At 32.8% G+C, this 20649-nt stretch overlaps 2 protein-coding genes across 2 annotated transcripts in view; one reads left to right on the forward strand and one right to left on the reverse strand.

Annotated features, from left to right (window-relative positions):
• The window catches only part of LOC136041136 (cytoskeleton-associated protein 5-like), a gene marked incomplete in the record, with an annotated part of 192220 nt that overhangs the window by 126497 nt on the left and 45074 nt on the right, over window positions 1-20649 (forward strand). Inside the window, 2 exon segments of the mRNA XM_065725677.1 lie at window positions 16008-16191; window positions 19261-19455. Of these exon segments, the coding sequence (XP_065581749.1) occupies window positions 16008-16191; window positions 19261-19455 (379 nt within the window).
• On the reverse strand, window positions 75-3659 carry LOC136041149 (uncharacterized). Its single transcript, XM_065725681.1, has 2 exons — window positions 3531-3659; window positions 75-957 (listed from the first exon to the last, which is right to left on the reverse strand). The coding sequence occupies exons 1-2, from the start codon at window positions 3630-3632 to the stop codon at window positions 139-141; spliced, it is 921 nt and encodes a 306-aa protein (XP_065581753.1). The 5' UTR covers window positions 3633-3659; the 3' UTR covers window positions 75-138.

The raw sequence follows: 20649 nt of genomic DNA on the forward strand, positions 1-20649 counted from the left end.
CTCTTTCAAGCCCGGAAGACTGACGTCAAGTAAGAACGAAGCTCGGACGTGATCGATAGACCTTCAATAAAAAATTGTTCAGAAACATAATATGTCTAATAAAATATGTATAAAAGTAAAAAAAATAAATTCATTTGTCTAATAAGCTGGTTGGTTTTCTTGTTTCCGCTTCACATACATTTGTAGGGGCTGAGCAACTAGCTTAGTAGCCGCAGGAGTTTTGGGAAGCTCTTCAGGAGCATCATAAAGTGGTATCATTTCAGGGGTTCCGTAGATCATTGGCTTTTCGGTGGACTCATCTGCGATAACTTTATCTGACATTGGAGCAACAGGTAATACGTTATTTGCACCATAATATATTGCTGTGTCGTAAATATATGATGGAGAAGCAGGTTTTTCGTATGATATCGAAGGTGTTTGTGAATTGTAAGCTGTTGCTTGTGAAGCTGTAGTTGCTATTTGTTTCTTTAGCTCAGCTGCTGCAATTTCGGCTTTCATTTTCTCATGATCAGCCACTATCTTCATTTGGCTGTTCACTACTGCTTTATATTCCGCGGCAACAAGTGCAGAGTCTGTTGCAGCTTTTGCCAAGTTTTTCTTTTCAATCTCGATTATTTCAGCTGGAATAGCTGGAATCGTATAAGATGTGGGGTCACAAGGTCCTGAGTAAGTTACAGTTGGTTGATAGCCATTTTCATCTGCTGTGTATGTAACATGGCGGATACATCCATCTGGCTGATGAACCGTGTATTCTCCAGTGACTTTCTTATCATCTCCCTTCTGAACTGCAGCTTGAATGTCACCAGTGGTATCGTCGCCAACTTTGTAATCGTAGGCATAGCCAGCTACTGCTGGTGCAGCGGAACCTTGTGATTGTATCATTGGTCTGAGAGGTGTTGACTCTCCTTCTTGATAATAAGCTCCATATTGAGCAGTGGCAGCAGTAACAAGAAGTGCCTGGGAGAAAAAAGGAAATTATTTGGCTTAGGTTTTGTAAGAAATTTTGTAAAATAGAAAACAATAATGCACTTTTTTTAGGGGGAGGGGTATTCATAACAGTATTGGAACTAAATTGAGCAAAGTATAAAGCCTATAGTACCGCCAAACCACAACTGTTACCTGATATTGTATTAGGTAATAAAACTATTAAATGAAAGAAATTAAAAAAGCAGTTCGGCCATTTTGTAAAATATTTGAAGTTCTGTGTTCTAGATGGGAAAGGGTGAACGTTTGTGTTATAGTTTGGACACTATTAACAAGAACGGTGAATACTCAGCTTCATATAATTATAATCATTCATATAATTAGCTTCATATAATTCAGCTTCAGATTATATCCGTGTCTGTACAGTATGGGGAAAGGGCGGTATTATTTCACAACAGTAAACTGTTCATTATTAAGTTATCGTTTGTAACTCTGGGTTGAAATTTCTTGGTGTATTAGCAAAAGATATTATAAAATGAAAAAGAAATACGTAATTGAACATAAATAGCTTAATTCTAAAATATTTCTGCTGTATTATTTTCTTCTTTTTTCAAAATGCGGCTTATTGTTTCTGATGAAAATGATAAAGTGTCATTCAAAGCCTGTTTCCTAATTAGCCTTTGGGGAATAATCATCAGAAATAAGTTCAAAATAATTAAATGGATTTAGTTTTCTTGGCAGCTTCTAATAAGACCAATAATTTTTAAATAACGAAAAAATTAATTTCTGAGTGACCTGAATTGCTTCACTGTCTGAAATGTTCCTTTTGTTTTTGTTTCTTTTTTTAACACAGGAGTAACGGGAAAGTTTAGGAAGGGCTCCAAAATACAGAAGATTACAATTTCAAGCCACATTTCTTTAGTTTAGCTTGGAGAAAAATTACTCGTTTTCTAATTTTCGATCTAAGAAAGGACAACCTTCCCGTGTATTTTGTGGCAAATATCTTGATCTGACCTAAGGTGTATTCCAATTTTAATTAGTTTTAAAATCTAATATTTGCCTCCAATATAAATGCACAATTATGTTGAAAATTTAGTTTTAAACAGAAATAGACTTATGTTGTCGCGTCTATTAACATAGCTGGGTCCGGTGTATGATTCATCGGGTCAGTGTTTTCAATGAATTTAAGACTATGCTACTTATAAAAACGTTATTTTATTTTAAAATCTTTCAGTAGTTTTAGAAGTCCTTCAGTAGTTTTCCATTGGTGAAAATATTTTGATGAATTTTTCTAAGCCTTAATCATTTACTTTGTATAAATACCTATATAAACCCACCCTCAGTAACAAATACAGTACTGCTCTTTTTTTGTACGGTAAGTGTTAAAACCGTCAACGTTTGAAAACAAATATTCCCTTAGGTCCGGAATTCGTAAAATGAGTACTCATAGGAGAAAAATCAAAACGAGGGTTATTATGGGTCTTGGTTTCAACGCACTTATATGCTGAAGAAAATTTCCTAGATTTTTTTAGTGTTTATGTTGAGTACTAAGAAAGGTTATTTGGGAAGGATGTCATATAGGCTTCCAAAAAAAATATTTAGTGTCTAATGGTGAAAACATTTTTGCCATTTTGTAGTATTAATCTGATTTTAGGGCATATCCTAGTAAATGCACAACGTCAAGTCAACTAATTGATTTGACGGTATAAAACTTCAACACAAAAAAAAAATAGGTAGAATTGATCAGTTAACCTTTTTCCTTTTTTTTTTAAATTGAATTTCCCTTATCTTCCAGCTGTAATTTTTAATTTAGAATTCATCAAAGTAATATTGATGTCAAAATTTTGCTGGAAATGAAAACGAAACATTAGGGAGAGACGACAAGCTTATATATTATCTCATTTATTCTAGGAAAAAAGAAAAATACCGGATTTTAATTTGAACCAGGGGTATTTTATTCAAAATAGAAGATAAGATCAAATTCTTCAGGTGTAGCTATTTTGAATTCGGCTTTGCTGAAGTGACTGATGTTTAAGTAGTTCACGTGCCAATTTGACGAAATCCGTAAAAGAAACTGGTGCATGGGTGTTGTCATGAAATTTCTCCTAGGTTGGAGGGGGGAGTGTAACAGGAATTTTTGTCACAAACATTTAAGCGGGATTGTTTTTCATTTTCCTATTTTTCTAAAAAAAAAAAAAAGGTTAATGTCTTCTTGCCTGCCAAGAGCATTGCGCTCTGCACCCCCCCCCCCCCCCCAACCCCTGGTCGGCTTACGTGAATAATGAGAATAATTCAAGAATAAGATGTATTGCTGACAAAGATTTTTGTGCAACATTCATCTATTGGAAGAAATTATTTTTCACTACTCATATGACCAAATCACTAGAATCCGCAATATTTAGTCCCTATTTACTATGAGCGTATATCTTAGTAATCCTTAAAAAAAAATTTGGTCAAAATATTAGTCCGATAAAATTCTGTCGTAAATAAAAAAAAAAAATGTAAAAATAGCAATCATGAAATTAGTGGTAATAAGCATATGTGGGCATTTTTATCTTGTTAAGTAACAATATATATATATATTATATTAAATAACTACAACTCACGAGTAAGGAAGTCTTCATCGTGTTTTCTTGTGAATATGTGTTACGTAAAACTGGACAATGACTGATATTCTCAACCCTATCGCATCCTGTATTTATACGCATTGTTGAGTTCAGAACACCAGAAGAAAATTTAACCCTTGTTTATTCTGGACTGTTTATTATGCTAGTGGCAACTTTTAATCGTTTGTTGAACCAAGTGCATATCTGGAACATATGCGAAACGGATCCACTCCTTTCTGCCGATCAAATAAATAAAAAACAAGTTTTTATTAACTGAAAATAAGGAGGGACATTAAAACTTAAACTGAACAGAAATTACTTCATATATGAAAGGGGCTTTTCCTCCTCAACGCCCCGCTCTTTACACTCAATTTTGACTCTTTCTCTTAACTCTACTTTTTAAAACAGTAAAAAAAACTTCAGCATAAAGATCGGGAAAGCCCCTTTGATATACGAAGCATACTTTCAGTTAAAACTTTTTTTTTTTCTGGACGTTTTTGAATTAATGCATGTTTTGATCTTGGCTCTGCGCACATAAATAATGAAAACGAAATATGCATATTTAATTTGTTTTGACTGAATGGCTTTCTCATAGTTTTAATCGGAAGATTTTGAGAAAAAAGAGCGAGAGAGGAGGCCTAGTTGTCCTCCAATTTTATGATTACTTAAAAAGGCGCCTAGAACTTTTGATTTTTTACGAACGTTTTCATTAGTAAAAAATATGCGTAACTTACGAATTAATTTACGTAACGAACTTCTATATTCATATGTTTTTATTGCATATATGAGGGAGTTCACCCCCTCGTCAATACCTCGCTCTTTACACTAAAGCTTAAATTTTGTCCCGATTCCTCAAGAATGACCCCTGAGTCACAAAGGCCGTAGAATAAATAGTTGAAACTACTAAAAATACTTTATCTTAAAGAGCGAGGTATTACGAAGAGGTAAACCCCTCATATGCGTAATAATTTCTGTTCGTTTTAAGTTTTAATGCTGCTCCTTACTTTCAGTTGAAAAATTATTTCTTCATTGTTTTTTTAAATAATGCTAGAAAATCCTGCGCCCCTTTCATTGAAATTCTCTTCCCCCATGACAAATTCCTCCATGGAAAGATTCTCCCACGTAACCTCCGCCCCCTCAACTTCTCCCCCCCCCCAAACCAAAATAAAATCTGAAAGCGTCTGTACGCTTCCCAAAAACCATTACTATATACACACTTATACATATACTTACTATATACACAGGTCAAAGTTTGTAACTTGCAGCCCCTCCCACGGGGACTGTGGGGGAGTAAATCGTCCCAAAAGATATAGTTATTAAGTTTTTCGACTACGGTGAATAAAATGGCTATTTCAGAATTTTGATCCGGTGACTTTGGGGAAAAATGAGTGTGGGAGGGAGCCTAGGTGCTCTCCAATTTTTTGGTCACTTAAAAAGGGTACTATAACTTTTAATTTCCGTTAGAATGAGCCCTCTCGCGATATTCTATTACCACTGAGTCGATACGATCACTCCTGGAAAAAAAAAATATATACATGCATCCTTGATCTGTCTTCTGGCAAAAAAATGTGAAATTTCACGATAGGAGCTTGAAACTTCTACAGTTAGGTTCTCTGATACGCTGAATCTGATGATGTGATTTTCGTTAAGAGTGTATGACTTTTAGGGAGTTTTTCTCCATGTTTTGTTAAATGAGGTAAATTTTCTCAGGCTCGTGACTTTTGATGGGTAAGACTAATCTTGATGAAACTTATATATTTAAAACCAGCATTAAAATGTGATTCTTTTGATGTAACTATTGGTATCAAAATTCCATTTTTAAAGTTTTGGTTACTATTGAGTCGGGTCGCTCCTTACTACTGTTCTTTACCACGAACTGTTTGATAGTGATCTTGAACCACATTCATTTGCTGAATTTTCTCTCGTAGTCTCAAACAATATTGAGTTTCAAATACTGGTGGAGCTGGTGATCGACCCTTTCCCTCCAAACAGATCTGAAAGTATATTTTAAATATGCATCTTTTCAGCCAGGCATTTTTTTTTTTTTTTTTTTTTTTTTTTTTTGCGAAACAGGCAAACCATATGAATTTGAGTGCCCTCATAAAATATCAGTGAAACCCAGCCCCATAGCTTCCTCCCCTGTCTTGGTGCTTCTTTTTAATATACAACGGTTAAATAAATATTTTGCCTTAAGTACCCCCCCCCCTTCCGGGAGGAGATGGCACAATCAGAAACAGGATTGTGCCTGGATCCCTGGCTTTCACACTAACGGATAAGTAATGCAAATAAAAATATTTGGTTTTCCCTCCCTTTTCTGCTTCAAAATTTTACTATAAACATTTATATGCCAGCCAGATTTTATTTAAAAGAAAACATTGGTAATTTGTTTTATATGAAACTTCTTTTTTCTTCTTCTTTTTGGTTTGATTGAGCTCCTTTTAAAGCCTTGTATTTGCCTAGGAGTTTAAAATTCAAGCGGCCTCCCATGGGAGTATATACATAAGAATTTCTGTTGGGGTTTAAGAAATTTCTCAGAAAATTTGAACTGTAACAACTAAAAAAAACGTAAGCAAAATTTGAGATTACTTAAGAGCCACAGGCAGGAAATCCCCATTGCGCGTGCCTGTTTCACTATGGTCAAACAAATTTTGGATCCCTGATTTTTCTTATTAAAAAAAAAATCTAACATTGGCTGCAAAGAAGAGCTGCAGACAAGGTTTGTAGGCCGAGTTGGAAAGGCAGAATACGTAAAGAATTCTACTTCTTTTTCATTAAAAAAAAAAAAACTCATTTTGTCTTTACAATTGGCTATTATAAAGTTTTATAAAGTCCATTTTGTTTTTCTGTTTTATTAAAGACAAAAAAAAACAATTTTTTATTTAAAAAAAAGAAGAAAATATTTGCAAATGTTTTATATATATATGTATATAATTTAAGTTTCTGTCTACCCTTATGTCATGGTGAATATAATTCTGCTGTTGAAATCTTGACATTTATCAAACAAAGTTATATCTCCCCGCCCCCACCCTCAAATAGTGATAAAATATGGGTACACCTTTAAAGAAAAGTAAATACAAATAAAAAAATTGGTACCACTGATGAGCAAAACTAAACTCATGAGTTTTGTTTTCGTTCTGTAGATTCTGGATAGTTCGCATAATTGGATGCCATGGTTAACCATGGATAATCCAAAGTACGACGAAGCAGGCCAAAATCAACACTCAGATATCTTTAACACGTTTTATTTAAATTATATTATTTAGATAAATAATCTTCAAAAACTCTCATAATACACTCCAAATATGCCACATGACACACTTCAGTTAGGCTACATATCGCTATTTTGCATATAGACATTATAAAACTAAACTCTAAACTAAAAAACTTTTGTTTTCTGATCGATAAACTCTAGATAATACTTAAATATACTCGTTTAAATATATATATATATATATATATATATATATATATATATATATATATATATATATATATATATATATATATATATATATACATATATATACTAGCTATTGGGGTGGCGCTTCGCGCCACCCCAACACCTAGTTGGTGGGGGCGCTTCGCGCCCGCCCCCCCAAGCCCTCCCGCGCGCGTAAGTCGTTACGCGCCATATTAGTTACGCGCCATTGTAGTTGTGTCCCTATGTCCCACCTTTGAATATAGATAGATATATATATATATATATATATATATGTATAAATATATATATATATATATATATATATATATATATATATATATATATATATATATATATATATATATATATATATGTTTTTAACTACGTAAAACTTGCGAATATACAACATTCTTTGCTGTCCCATTGTCTGTGCATATAAATAGATTGTCAGGTTTACCGACTCTTGAACATGCAACATATAATGGTCCATGGGAAAACAATCCGTATTCAGATCTATACCTCATGATTCTAATGATTGCCCTTGAGCTTTGTTGATGGTGATTGCTAATCGACCATTCCCTGAGTCGCCATCGTCATTTATATATCCCCCTGTGCACCCCGGCGTCCCCTTTGTAGTTATGTCCCTGTGTCCCGGTCGTCATTTACATTCCCTGTGTCCCGGTCGCCATTTGTGTCCCGGTGTTCCAGTCTGTGATTTCTCTTTGAGTGTCCTGGGCGTCATTTATATTCCTTGTGTCCCGGTCGTCATTTATATCCCCCTGTGCCCCCCGGCGTCCCCATGGTAGTTGTGTCCCTGTGTCCGGGTCGTCATTTATATTCCCTGTGTCCCGGTCGTCATTTGTATCCCGGTCTGTATATACATTCGTTTTTTAGTTTTGTTTTTCTCCTTTATTTTTTTCCTTTTTTCTTTTTTTTCTTTTTTAGTTTATTTAGATTTTTAGATTTTTTAGTTTTTTTATTAGTTTTTAGTTTTTTTTTGTAGTTTTTACCATTTTTTTAGTTTTTTTAGTTTTTTTTTTTACTTATGTCCTGGTCGTCATTTATACTCCCTGTGTCCCGGTCGTCATTTGTGTCTCCGTGCTTTGTTGATTGCTAATTTATATTATATTTATATTTATATTTTTTATATTTATTAATATTTTTTTAGTTTTCTTTTTCTCTTATTTTTCAGTTTTTTCCTTTTTTTTAGTTTTTTCTTTTTTAGTTTTTATTTTTTTTTTTTTTTACCTTTTTTTAGTTTTTTTAGTTTTTTTAGTTTTTTAGCTTTTTTAGTTTTTAATTCAGACGTCATATGCGGACAAACACGACGTCACTCGACAGACAGACAGACAGACATAACCCACAAACAACTTATTTTTATATATATTTATTCATATTTTTTTAGTTTTCTTTTTCTCTTTTATTTTTCAGTTTTTTCCTTTTTTTTAGTTTTTTTCTTTTTTAGTTTTTAGTTTTTTTTAGTTTTTTACCTTTTTTTTAGTTTTTTTTAGTTTTTTTAGTTTTTTAGCTTTTTTAGTTTTTTTATTAGTTTTTATTTTTTTTGTAGTTTTTGCCTTTTTTTATTTTTTTCAGTTTTTTTTTAGTTATTAGATTTTTACCTTTTTTTAGTTTTTTTTTAGTTTTTTAGCTTTTTTAGTTTTTTTTTCTTTTTAGTTTTTTTTTGTAGTTTTTACCTTTTTTAGTTTTTTTCTTCTTTTGTATTAGTGTGAAATAGTTCAGACGTCATATGCGAACAAACATGACGTCACCTGATCCATCCACAGATCCACACACAGACAACTTATTTTTATATATATGGGAAAACAATCCGTATTCAGATCTATACCTCATGATTCTAATGATTGCCCTTGAGCTTTGTTGATGGTGATTGCTAATCGACCATTCCCTGAGTCGCCATCGTCATTTATATATCCCCCTGTGCACCCCGGCGTCCCCTTTGTAGTTATGTCCCTGTGTCCCGGTCGTCATTTATATTCCCTGTGTCCCGGTCGTCATTTGTGTCCCGGTGCTCCAGTCTGTGATTTCTCTTTGAGTGTCCCGGGCGTCATTTATATTCCTTGTGTCCCGGTGTCCCGGTCGTCATTTATATCCCCCTGTGCCCCCCGGCGTCCCCATTGTAGTTGTGTCCCTGTGTCCCGGTCGTCATTTATATTCCCTGTGCCCGGTCGTCATTTGTATCCCGGTGTCCCGGTCTGTATATACATTCGTTTTTTAGTTTTGTTTTTCTCCTTTATTTTTTTCCTTTTTTCTTTTTTTTTCTTTTTTAGTTTATTTAGATTTTTAGATTTTTTAGTTTTTTTATTAGTTTTTAGTTTTTTTGTAGTTTTTACCATTTTTTTATTTTTTTAGTTTTTTTTTTTACTTATGTCCTGGTCGTCATTTATACTCCCTGTGTCCCGGTCGTCATTTGTGTCTCCGTGCTTTGTTGATTGCTAATTTATATTATATTTATATTTATATTTTTATATTTATTAATATTTTTTTAGTTTTCTTTTTCTCTTATTTTTCAGTTTTTTCCTTTTTTTTAGTTTTTTCTTTTTTAGTTTTTAGTTTTTTTTTGTTTTTTACCTTTTTTTAGTTTTTTTAGTTTTTTTAGTTTTTTAGCTTTTTTAGTTTTTAATTCAGACGTCATATGCGGACAAACACGACGTCACTCGACAGACAGACAGAAAGACATAACCCACAAACAACTTATTTTTATATATATTTATTCATATTTTTTTAGTTTTCTTTTTCTCTTTTATTTTTCAGTTTTTTCCTTTTTTTTAGTTTTTTTCTTTTTTAGTTTTTAGTTTTTTTTAGTTTTTTACCTTTTTTTTTAGTTTTTTTTTAGTTTTTTTAGTTTTTTAGCTTTTTTAGTTTTTTTATTAGTTTTTATTTTTTTTTGTAGTTTTTGCCTTTTTTTATTTTTTTCAGTTTTTTTTTAGTTATTAGATTTTTACCTTTTTTTAGTTTTTTTTAGTTTTTTAGCTTTTTTAGTTTTTTTTTCTTTTTAGTTTTTTTTGTAGTTTTTACCTTTTTTAGTTTTTTTCTTCTTTTGTATTAGTGTGAAATAATTCAGACGTCATATGCGAACAAACATGACGTCACCTGATCCATCCACAGATCCACACACAGACAACTTATTTTTATATATATAGATATATATATATATATATATATATATATATATATATATATATATATATATATATATATATATATATATATATATATATATTATTATTACTATTATTATTATAAATCAGTGCCTTCGATGATCGCGTATAATCCGCAAAACAGATTATCAACAAGTTCAATAACACAATCTAAACAGAAAGATTAAGATCAAATGGCAAAAAATATCGACATTGAAATCGAAGTGTAAAAAATATATGTGTGAATGTCTAATTCCTAATTGTAATTAAATAAAAAGAACAAGTTTTTTTTAGCTGAAAGTAAGAAGCGACATTAAAATTTAAAACGAACAGAAATTACTCCGTGTATGAAAGGGGCTGTTCCTCCCTCAACGTCCTCCTATTTACGCTAAAATTTTACCTTTTCTCTCGATTCTAATTTATTAAACAGTAAATAACTTCCCAAAGTCGAAGTGGGAGGGGGCCTAGGTGCCCTCCAATTTTTTGGTCACTTAAAAAAGGCACTAGAACTCTTGATTTACGTTAGAATGAGGCCTCTCGCGACATTCTAGGACCACTTGGTCGATACTATCACCCCTGGGGAAAAAAACAAACAAACAAATAAACACGCACCCGTGATCGGTCTTCTGGCAAAAAATACTAAGTTCCACATTTTTGTAGATAAGAGCTTGAAACTTCTACAGCAGGGTTCTCTGATACATTGAATGCGATGATGTGATTTTCGTTAATATCGCAAGGCTTTTAGGGGGTGTTTCCCCCTATTTTCCAAAACAATGCAAATTTTCTCATGCTCGTAACTGTTGATGAGTAAGACAAAATTTGATGAAACTTATATATTTAAAATTAGCATAAAAATCCGATTCTTTTGATATATCCATTGGTATTAAAATTCCGTTATTTAGAGTTTCGTTTACTATTGAGCTGGGTCGCTCCTTACTACAGTTCGTTACCACGAGCTGTTTGAAATGCATACAGACAGAATTTATCCAATGGTAGACCCCAATTTTCCTTGCAGTGCGCTGGAACCCTTCCAAAGAAAAATGATTGACATAGTTGTTTGGCCGTATAGTCTATTGATATATATAAAAAAAATATTTTTCGAACATAAACTTTGTGGATTCTTTACATAATTCTTAACATCTCTGTGCTAGGAAAGTGCAGTGAGACTATGGTGGGGGGAGGGGGTTAAGAAAGCCACAGGAACATCTTGTCAACTGTCCGGGGATGCCACGATAGGATCGTTAAATCCAGAACTGCTCCATATTCTTCGGGACATATGGTCACCGAACATCTGATCAGCGACCAGCTTGGCTAAAGAAAAGGATCTGAAATGTAACTTCTTTTTTATAAGGCAAATTTAAAGTTGATATATCAAAAGTCTATTCATAGGTAGTCTTTAATGTTTTGAAACTATTCCATATCTCCATCTCTCTCTCTCTCTATCTCCTTTTTTTAGAATGTAGGCATAAACATGGTCATTAAGTATTCGTTATGAATATTATATTAAATACTAGCTCTAACACCTAGTTGGTGGTGGTGCTTCGCGCCCCCCAAGCCCCCCCCCGCGCGCGTAAGTCGTTACGCGCCATTGTAGTTGTGTCCCTGTGTCCCACCTGTGAATATAGATAGATATGTATATATATATATAAAATCTATATATATAAAAATAAGTTGTCTGTCCGTTACGCCAGATTATATCTTCTATATATATAAAAGAAAACAAACTGAATGTAAAAACTGGAAATTGCATAAATATTTCGAAATATTTTGACAATAGATTAAAGTAATTCGAAAAAAGAAAAATGGTAAAAAACTAAAAAATAACTAAAAAGAAAAAACTTAAAAAAAAATAAAAATTTAAAAAATTAAAAAAAGAAAAAACCTAAAAAGAAAAAATGTAAAAAATAAAAAAGATAAAAAACTAAAAAAAAACTAAAAAAAAGCTAAAAAACTAAAAAAAAGAAAAAAACTAAAAAAAACTGGGAATTGCACAAATATTTTAATATATTTTGACAATAGATTAAAGTAATTCGAAAACCTTAGATATATATATAAAAATAAGTTGTCTGTCCGTTACGCCAGATTATATCTTCTATATATATAAAAGAAAACAAACTAGAATGTAAAAACTGGAAATTGCATAAATATTTCGAAATATTTTGACAATAGATTAAAGTAATTCGAAAAAAGAAAAATGGTAAAAAACTAAAAAAAAACTAAAAAGAAAAAACTTAAAAAAAATAAAAATTTAAAAAATTAAAAAAAGAAAAAACCTAAAAAGAAAAAATGTAAAAAATAAAAAAGATAAAAAACTAAAAAAAAAACTAAAAAAAGCTAAAAAACTAAAAAAAAGAAAAAAACTAAAAAAAAACTGGGAATTGCACAAATATTTCAATATATTTTGACAATAGATTAAAGTAATTCGAAAACCTTAAAACAGATACCCCAAATTTTGAGGTTTAATATAAATTGTTGGAGCTTTAGCATGCTTGGCACGTAAAGATTTTTCCAAGTGTCAATGTTAGAATGAATATTGACAAATTGAAGAAAACAAATCAATAAAAAGAAGAAACTAAAAAAAAGAAAAAATTAAAAAAGAAAAAAAACTAAAGAAGAAACTGTATCTATATATGTAAAAATCTATATATATAAAGATAAGTTGTCTGTCTTTTATGTCTGTTACACTATGAACAACCCACTGGTTATCTACTTCGATGGTCGTACCGTTGCCATTGTAGGTTCTTCAGTCATTTTACAATTAGAAATTTCTCTTTCAACGGTCTTCTTACAATTAAAAATTTGTCTTTGAACGATATTCTTAAATACCTGTGTCCTGGTCGTCATTTATATTCCCTGTGTCCCGGTCGTCATTTGTGTCCCGGTATCCCAGTCTGTAATTTCTCTTTGAGTGTCCCGGTCGTTATTTATATTCCCTCTGTCCCGGTCGTCATCTGTGTCCCGGTCTGTAATTTCTCTTTGAGTGTTTTTTCTTTTTAGTATTTTTTAGTTTTTTACATTTTTTCCTTTTTCAGTTTTCTTTTTCTTCTTTATTTTTCAGCTTCAGTATGAAATACATATCGCCGAACCTTTGTTTTTTTTAACTAAAATCTGGTAGGCATTGATGACCTTATCCAAGTCAAAATCCCAAACCCAATCGTCATCGCTATCATTTTCAGTTTTGATATGTTTTGACTCTCGCTGTCCAGGTGGATCTTCATCTAACTGTGCGGTTTTGCGTTCTTTAGCCTCAAGCCTGTTTCCTTGCTGTTCTTTTGATTCCTCGGCACGCTTTCTTTTCTGACTTTCTCTATCAGCAGCAAGTTTTTTGGCATAGACTCTTTGAGCATCTTCATCGGCTTTTGCCATTGTAAGTTCATCAGTCATTTTAAACTTAAACATTAATAGATTTCTACGTGAACATATATGTCTTAAATATCTTTAATGACGTCACCGTCATAGCAAAAATGACGACAACTAACTTCATGACGTCAGCCGACACAGAAACATGATGTCACCTGATCCACAGACAGACACACAGACAGACAACTTATTTTTATATATATATTTATATACATATATACACATATATATATATATACATATATATATATATATATATATATATATATATATATATATATATATATATATATATATATATATATATATATATATATATATATATATGTATACATATATATATATATATACATACATCGAACATTGCTAATCGAACATTCCCTGTGTCCCCGTCGTCATTTATATATCCCCCTGTGCATCCCGACGTCCCCGTTGTAGTTGTATATATATATATATATATATATATATATATATATATATATATATATATATATATATATATATATATATATATATATATATAAATAGTTGTCTGTCTGTCTGTCTGTGGATCAGGTGACGTCATGTTTCTGTGTTGACTGACGTCATGAAATTAGTTGTCGTCATTTTTGCTTTGACGGTGACGTCATTCAAGATATTTATCACGACCGGGACACAGGGAATATAAATGACGACCGGGACACAGGGACACAACTACAACGGGGACGCCGGGGGCACAGGCGGGATATATAAATGACGACCGGGACACAGGGATTGTTCGAATAGAAATTACAGACCGGGACACCGGGACACAAATGACGACCGGGACACCGGGACACAGGGAATATAAATGACGACCGGGACACTCAAAGAGAAATTACAAACTGGGACACCGGGACACAAATGACGACCGGGACACAGGGAATGTAAATGACGACCGGGACACAGGGACACATCATTAGAATAATGAGGTATAGATCTGAATACGGATTGTTTTTCCCATGGACAATAATACGTTGCATGTTCAAGAGTCAGTAAACCTGACAATCTATTTATATGCACAGACAATGGGACAGCGAAGAATGTTGTATATTAGCATGTTTTACGTAGTTAAAAACATATATTTATATCTATCTCTATTCACAGGTGGGACACAGGGACACAACTACAATGGCGCGTAACTAATATGGCGCGTAACAACTTACGCGCGCGGGGGGGCTTGGGGGGCGCGAAGCGCCCCACCAACTAGGTGTTGGGGTGGCGCGAAGCGCCACCCCAACAGCTAGTATATATATATATATATATATATATATATATATATATATGTTTTTAACTACGTAAAACTTGCGAATATACAACATTCTTCGCTGTCCCATTGTCTGTGCATATAAATAGATTGTCAGGTTTACCGACTCTTGAACATGCATCGAACATTCCCTGTGTCCCCGTCGTCATTTATATATCCCCCTGTGCCCCCCGGCGTCCCTGTTGTAGTTGTGTCCCTGTGTCCCAGTCGTCATTTATATTCCCTGTGTCCCGGTCGGCCAGTCTGTAATTTCTCTTTGAGTGTCCCGGTCGTCAATTTATATTCCCTTTGTCCCGGTGTCCCGGTCGTCATTTGTGTCCCGGTGTCCCGGTCTATATATACATTCGTTTTTGAATTGGTTTATGATGAAATAAATTTTTAGTTTTTTTCCTTTTTTTCTTTTCAGTTTTTTTTTTTTTTTTTGGTTTTTACCTTTTTTTAGCTTTTTTAGTTTTTTTTTCTTTTTTCTTTTTAGTTTTTTTTGTAGTTTTTACCTTTTTTTAGTTTTTATTTTTTATTTTTATTTATATTTTTTTTAGTTTTCTTTTTCTCCTTTATTTTTCAGCTTTTTTCCTTTTTTTAGTTTTTTTTTCTTTTTAGTTTTTCACCTTTTTTTTAGTTTTTTTTTTAGTTTTTTTGTTTTTCAGCTTTTTTAGTTTTTTTTTATTAGTTTTTAGTTTTTTTGTAGTTTTTACCTTTTTTTAAGCCAAGGTCCGAACCTGGAACTTCTTGAACCTAGAACCTGGAACATAACGCCTTACCAATTCAGCTACATCGGCTTGAATACATTCGTTTTTGAAGTTATGATGAAATAATTCAGACGTCATATGCAGACAAACACGACGTCACTCGACAGATAGACAGACAGACTACTTATTTTTATATATATAGACAGTTACTATTTTTAAGTAGTCAATCGTTAAGTATTACCATGGGAATGCTCCAGTAACACGTTTAATATCGCCCTTTTCACTTTTTTTTGTATTCTTGACTATTTATCCAACAGTGTTATTTATTGTACACACTATATAAGTAAACTTTGTAATATTTGAAATACTTGGTATTTTAGCGCTAGTTCAATTGTGATTGCCATAATTATTACGAAATCTGGATCAGTCTCGTACCCTCGGATTGGAACCTAAGGATTGTCATCCTTTGCAACATCACAGCCAGGAGTGCAATTGTTGTTGGGTTTTGATTTTTTTTTTTTTTTTTTGTTAGTTATTTATAATTTGTGTTGTTTTTTTTTCTAGCGTACAACCGAAGTTAGTAATCGATTTCTGCAAAAAGTCGGTACAAGCATCCAACCCAGCCATTCGAGCTGCTGGCATTTCATTAGCTGGTACCCTTTATATGTACATGGGTGCTCCACTACGAGTTTTCTTTGAAGGAGAAAAACCTGCTTTGCTCCAAACTTTGGATGCTGAGTTTGATAAGGTAAGTTTCTTGGTTTAACTTCCTTAAGGCTAAGCTATGAAGTGATGCTTAGGCTATCTCTCAGCTTACCGGAAGTTTAGAACGGAAGAATTCCCTAAGTAATCGAGGCCCTGAACAACCACAAAACGCTGGACAAAATGGCCGCTTTTTAGAATTGTATAAAGAGTGCCCAATTAGGCCGCTTAGCCCAGTTAAGTACTAAGAGTGCCCCCCCCCCCCATGGGCACAACTGAACTATTATATGGCACATTTTAAGTGATTTGGGAGAACTAATCCTAGGTATGCGCAAGAGTGAAATTTGCATATCGCCGCAATTTAATTGCGTTTCTTTGCTGTTTTATAACCATTTTAGTTGCTTTGTCAAGTAATTTATCAAGATGGAAAAAGTCAACTTATATGAGGAAACTGAGTGATTTTTTCAGCATTTATTAAACACAACATCAATAACAATGGAAAATGCAAGTATCACAGAGAATTATTTGACTAAGAAGCTGATTATGGCTGTCCAGTTCAACGAAATTATTTATGAGAAAGGGACACAAAAATGTAGTTTTGGTCCCCAAAGCTAGATTGTCTGTAGCCATTACTGTTTTCTTCTACACCAAATTCACCCAGGCTAGGATACCATCTATCCCTATTTCTACCGATCTGGGTGGTAAAATCTTCTAATAAAAACACTATATTTCTACCTGGAACCTTGTCTATTTGTTCCTGTGGCTGTAAGTAAAATTCATCTGAGTCACTACTATCTTCGTCAGTTGGTTCTATAAGGGCATATACTACTATGACTGATACCCTGGATTTTTTAGTCATAAATGAGCGACTAGCATTCTATTATTAATACTTTTTCAACCTAAATAAGCCTAGCAGCTTTCTTAATTATCATGAGTCCTACTCCCTCTCGATGTACCCTGTCCTTCCTTTAAGAGTAAATAAATTCTGTGTCACCCGACTTCATGTTTCCTACCCCTGGGATATGAATTTCTGAAACTCCTAATAAATCCAGTTTGAAGTGTATATATTCGTTTGTCAAAATGTCAATACGATATTTATTTTTTAACGTTGTAACATTCCAAGTAGCAATTTTCACATTCTTTAAATCACTGAAATTATTTTGACCTCAAACAAAGCAATGGTCCGAGAACCAATGCAGGGCTAAAAAACCTTCTCAATTCTACACGAATCTGATGTCATAAACATTTGAATGCTAAAGTGGATTAAAAATGAAACAATGCTTAGTAAAGCTATAGACGTCAAAATATTTAAGTACGACTTTAATCAAAGAGATATTTAGAAAACGTATTTTAGAATCATAGTCCAAAGTACTACCCGATAATTAAACCTTTTGAATGTGAAGTTTACCCTTCAAAGGGTAACAAGAATGTTCAGCATTAAAAAAGGGTCGACCTGAACAATGCCAGCTGGTATTGTATACACACAGGTCGTAAGTAACCATCTCAGTCAATCAATTATTTTATTCTTACAAAAGCGTGAAGCTTTAAACGTGAAACGGGTATTTGGCCCAAAAAGCTTAGATTGTTGTGGGTCACACAATACAAAAAAAAACTGAAAGAACTGTAAACGATGCGCTAAATCACATAATGTACACAAAGTAAAAATAAAGGAGAATATTCACTAGAATACAAAAAAAAGAAAGAAGTAAGAACTTTAACAATTAGGAAGGTTCCTGAACATAATTTTTAAAGAAGAGGAGAGGGAGATATATAATTTGGCATAGAATTTAAGAAAAAAAAGGGGAAATAAACAAAGGAGAGGGAAAATTTATTGGACTGAAACTACGAAAAGACCCGCCTTTCGCGGTTTTTTTTTTTTTTTTTAAGCGTGAAGCTTTAAACGTGAAACGGGTATTTGGTCCAAAAAGCTTAGATTGTTGTGGGTCACACAATACAAAAAAAAACTGAAAGAACTGTAAACGATGCGCTAAATCACATAATGTACACAAAGTAAAAATAAAGGAGAATATTCACTAGAATACAAAAAAAAGAAAGAAGTAAGAACTTTAACAATTAGGAAGGTTCCTGAACATAATTTTTAAAGAAGAGGAGAGGAAGATATATAATTTGGCATAGAATTTAAGAAAAAAAGGGGAAATAAACAAAGGAGAGGGAAAATTTATTGAACTGAAACTACGAAAAGACCCGCCTAACAACTGCCTTCGCAGAGAGAGATAAGGGGACATCAGAAGGGATATAGTTCCATTGCAGAATAGGTTAATAAACAGGAGACCTCTGGTCTGCTGTTGATGAAGGTTTAGGTAAAGTTTTCTCCCTTCTCCCCAGAAAAGTTTAATAGTGGTGACTGAAAATCCACTTCAATTTTGTTTTTTCAGTTCCTGATTCTTAGATCTTTTTTGTCTATTTATATTACTCTTTGTGTTCTTTTTTCTTTCATTTTTCTCTTATTCTTTAGTCATCACATACAATTTTTGTGGGAAAAGGGTAGCAACAATGATAATAATGATTCCTATAATATATAATTTGAGTTTCTAGGTTCTGAAGTTTTATTATTGGTTTTCAAGCAAACTTTTATATGCTTTTACTCTGCGCATTTTTTGGAGTAACTTTTTTTATATATATATATATATATATATATAGTCTTATTCCGGTCCGATCGTTTTATAATTTTAAAGAGAATCTATTTTAGTGACTAAAGTGTTCTGACATTACATTCAGTACAGTGTTTTGAACTCAGTTTCTTAAATGGAGATGAAAAGGGATATGACTTCATTCTATCACTTCAGGAAAATAGGGTTCTACACTGCTTCTCAGAAAAAAAGGGCGCGAAAAAAAGTAAGAAAGCAAAATTTGAAAATGAAATGCCTAAACATGTAGCTTAGATTTGAATTAAACAGAGAATATTGTGTGTATTAACATGAAGGGCTTTTTCAGTAACTGACTAGTGTTTTTATTTGCTTTTTTCTTTTCTGTTTTCTCTTATGAAAATATGCCCATCCTCTATCTTGTACAAAAGATGCATGTGTCGATCCTTGTCTTTCTCTTTTTCCACCTTTTCACCCTGTCTATTATTTATGTTGCTTTATATGTGTAGCATGCAAGCTCTAGGCCTCCAGCACCTGTTAGAGGTTTAAAACTTGCACAGGGGCAGCAAAGAGGTCCTGAAAACAGCAAAGTAGAGTCAGAACCTGCGGAATCTGTCAACATTGAAGACCTCGTTCCAAGGACAGATGTTAGTTCACATTTTACTGGACAGATTATTACTGAACTTTGCGACAAAAACTGGAAGGTATTTTTTTTCTTATTTATTTTTTTCATATTTAGTTTTTAATATTATTATTGCTCACTTTTCTTATTTGCCGGGAAAAACTGAATTTGATGAATAATGTGCCTGAATATTTTTTTTTCTTGTAAAAGAGTTTTTCAATCGGGGATTATTGGGGTTAAAATATCCGCCCTAGCTTCTCTTCAAGATCATGTAATGCTGTGACTGTGCCTGGCCTCGAGCGCTCGAGACAAAATCTTAATTAGCGCCCCTCCCCTTGTCTCCAAAAAAAATTTTGGCAGAATTTTGACATAGTTATGATTTATTAACAAAATTTCCATTTATTAACAAAATTTTCCAATTTTCTAAATCTGACTGTTCTTACTTTAGCCTCTACAGAATTATTAATTATTTCATACTAATTATCTTGTTAGAAATGACAACGAGGATGGGAAGAACGAAAATTTCGGATTCAATTTTTTTTTTCTCTCTCTCTCTCATCTCTCTCTTCTCTCTCTCTTTTTTTGACACGAAGTATCTCCGTGTTTTATTCACGGAGATATCAACCTTTGCGTCATTATTCTTGGCCTTCTTTTCTTTTAGATATCTGTAAAGATTATTTTAAGTAGTTACACATTGCAAGTTAAATATTTGCAGGAAGCTTTATTTTACAAATATTATCAATGGGTGTAATTATTGGGTGTTCGAAGCTTTGGTGCAGACATTTAATATGACGAAGTTTTCAAATATACCATGTGTTTGCCGAATGATTCTTTTGAATAATTCATTCTAATGAGTCGAAGAATAAACAAGGATTGGATTTTTAGTCGGCTGTTCCTTAAAAGGTTTATTTTTAAGATACACTCTAAAACATGTATTTTCAATTAGACTAGTTCTTGTGACACAAAATTTATTCAAAAAGTAAGTGGGCTTAAAAGTCCTCTACCCCTCTTAAAGTCATTCATGCACAGCCTGGATCCCAAGGTGAGTTTTGTAGCAATGAAAAAGGTGAAGAACTCAAGTTTAATTTCTATAATCCAATCCCACCCAGCTGAGGTGGAAGGATGTGTATGTAAAACATCCTATTTGGATGCTCTTTTGATTTGTTATATCACTAGGAATGCAATCGGCTAGTTCAAAATACCATGTCCATGTCATTTGCTCGATTTTTTAAGGATCTTCTTAGAAATTTGATTCAAATAGAATTATTTCGTTTTT

The sequence above is a fragment of the Artemia franciscana genome, chromosome 2, assembly GCF_032884065.1.
Source record: "Artemia franciscana chromosome 2, ASM3288406v1, whole genome shotgun sequence".
In the NCBI taxonomy this organism is placed as follows: domain Eukaryota; kingdom Metazoa; phylum Arthropoda; class Branchiopoda; order Anostraca; family Artemiidae; genus Artemia; species Artemia franciscana.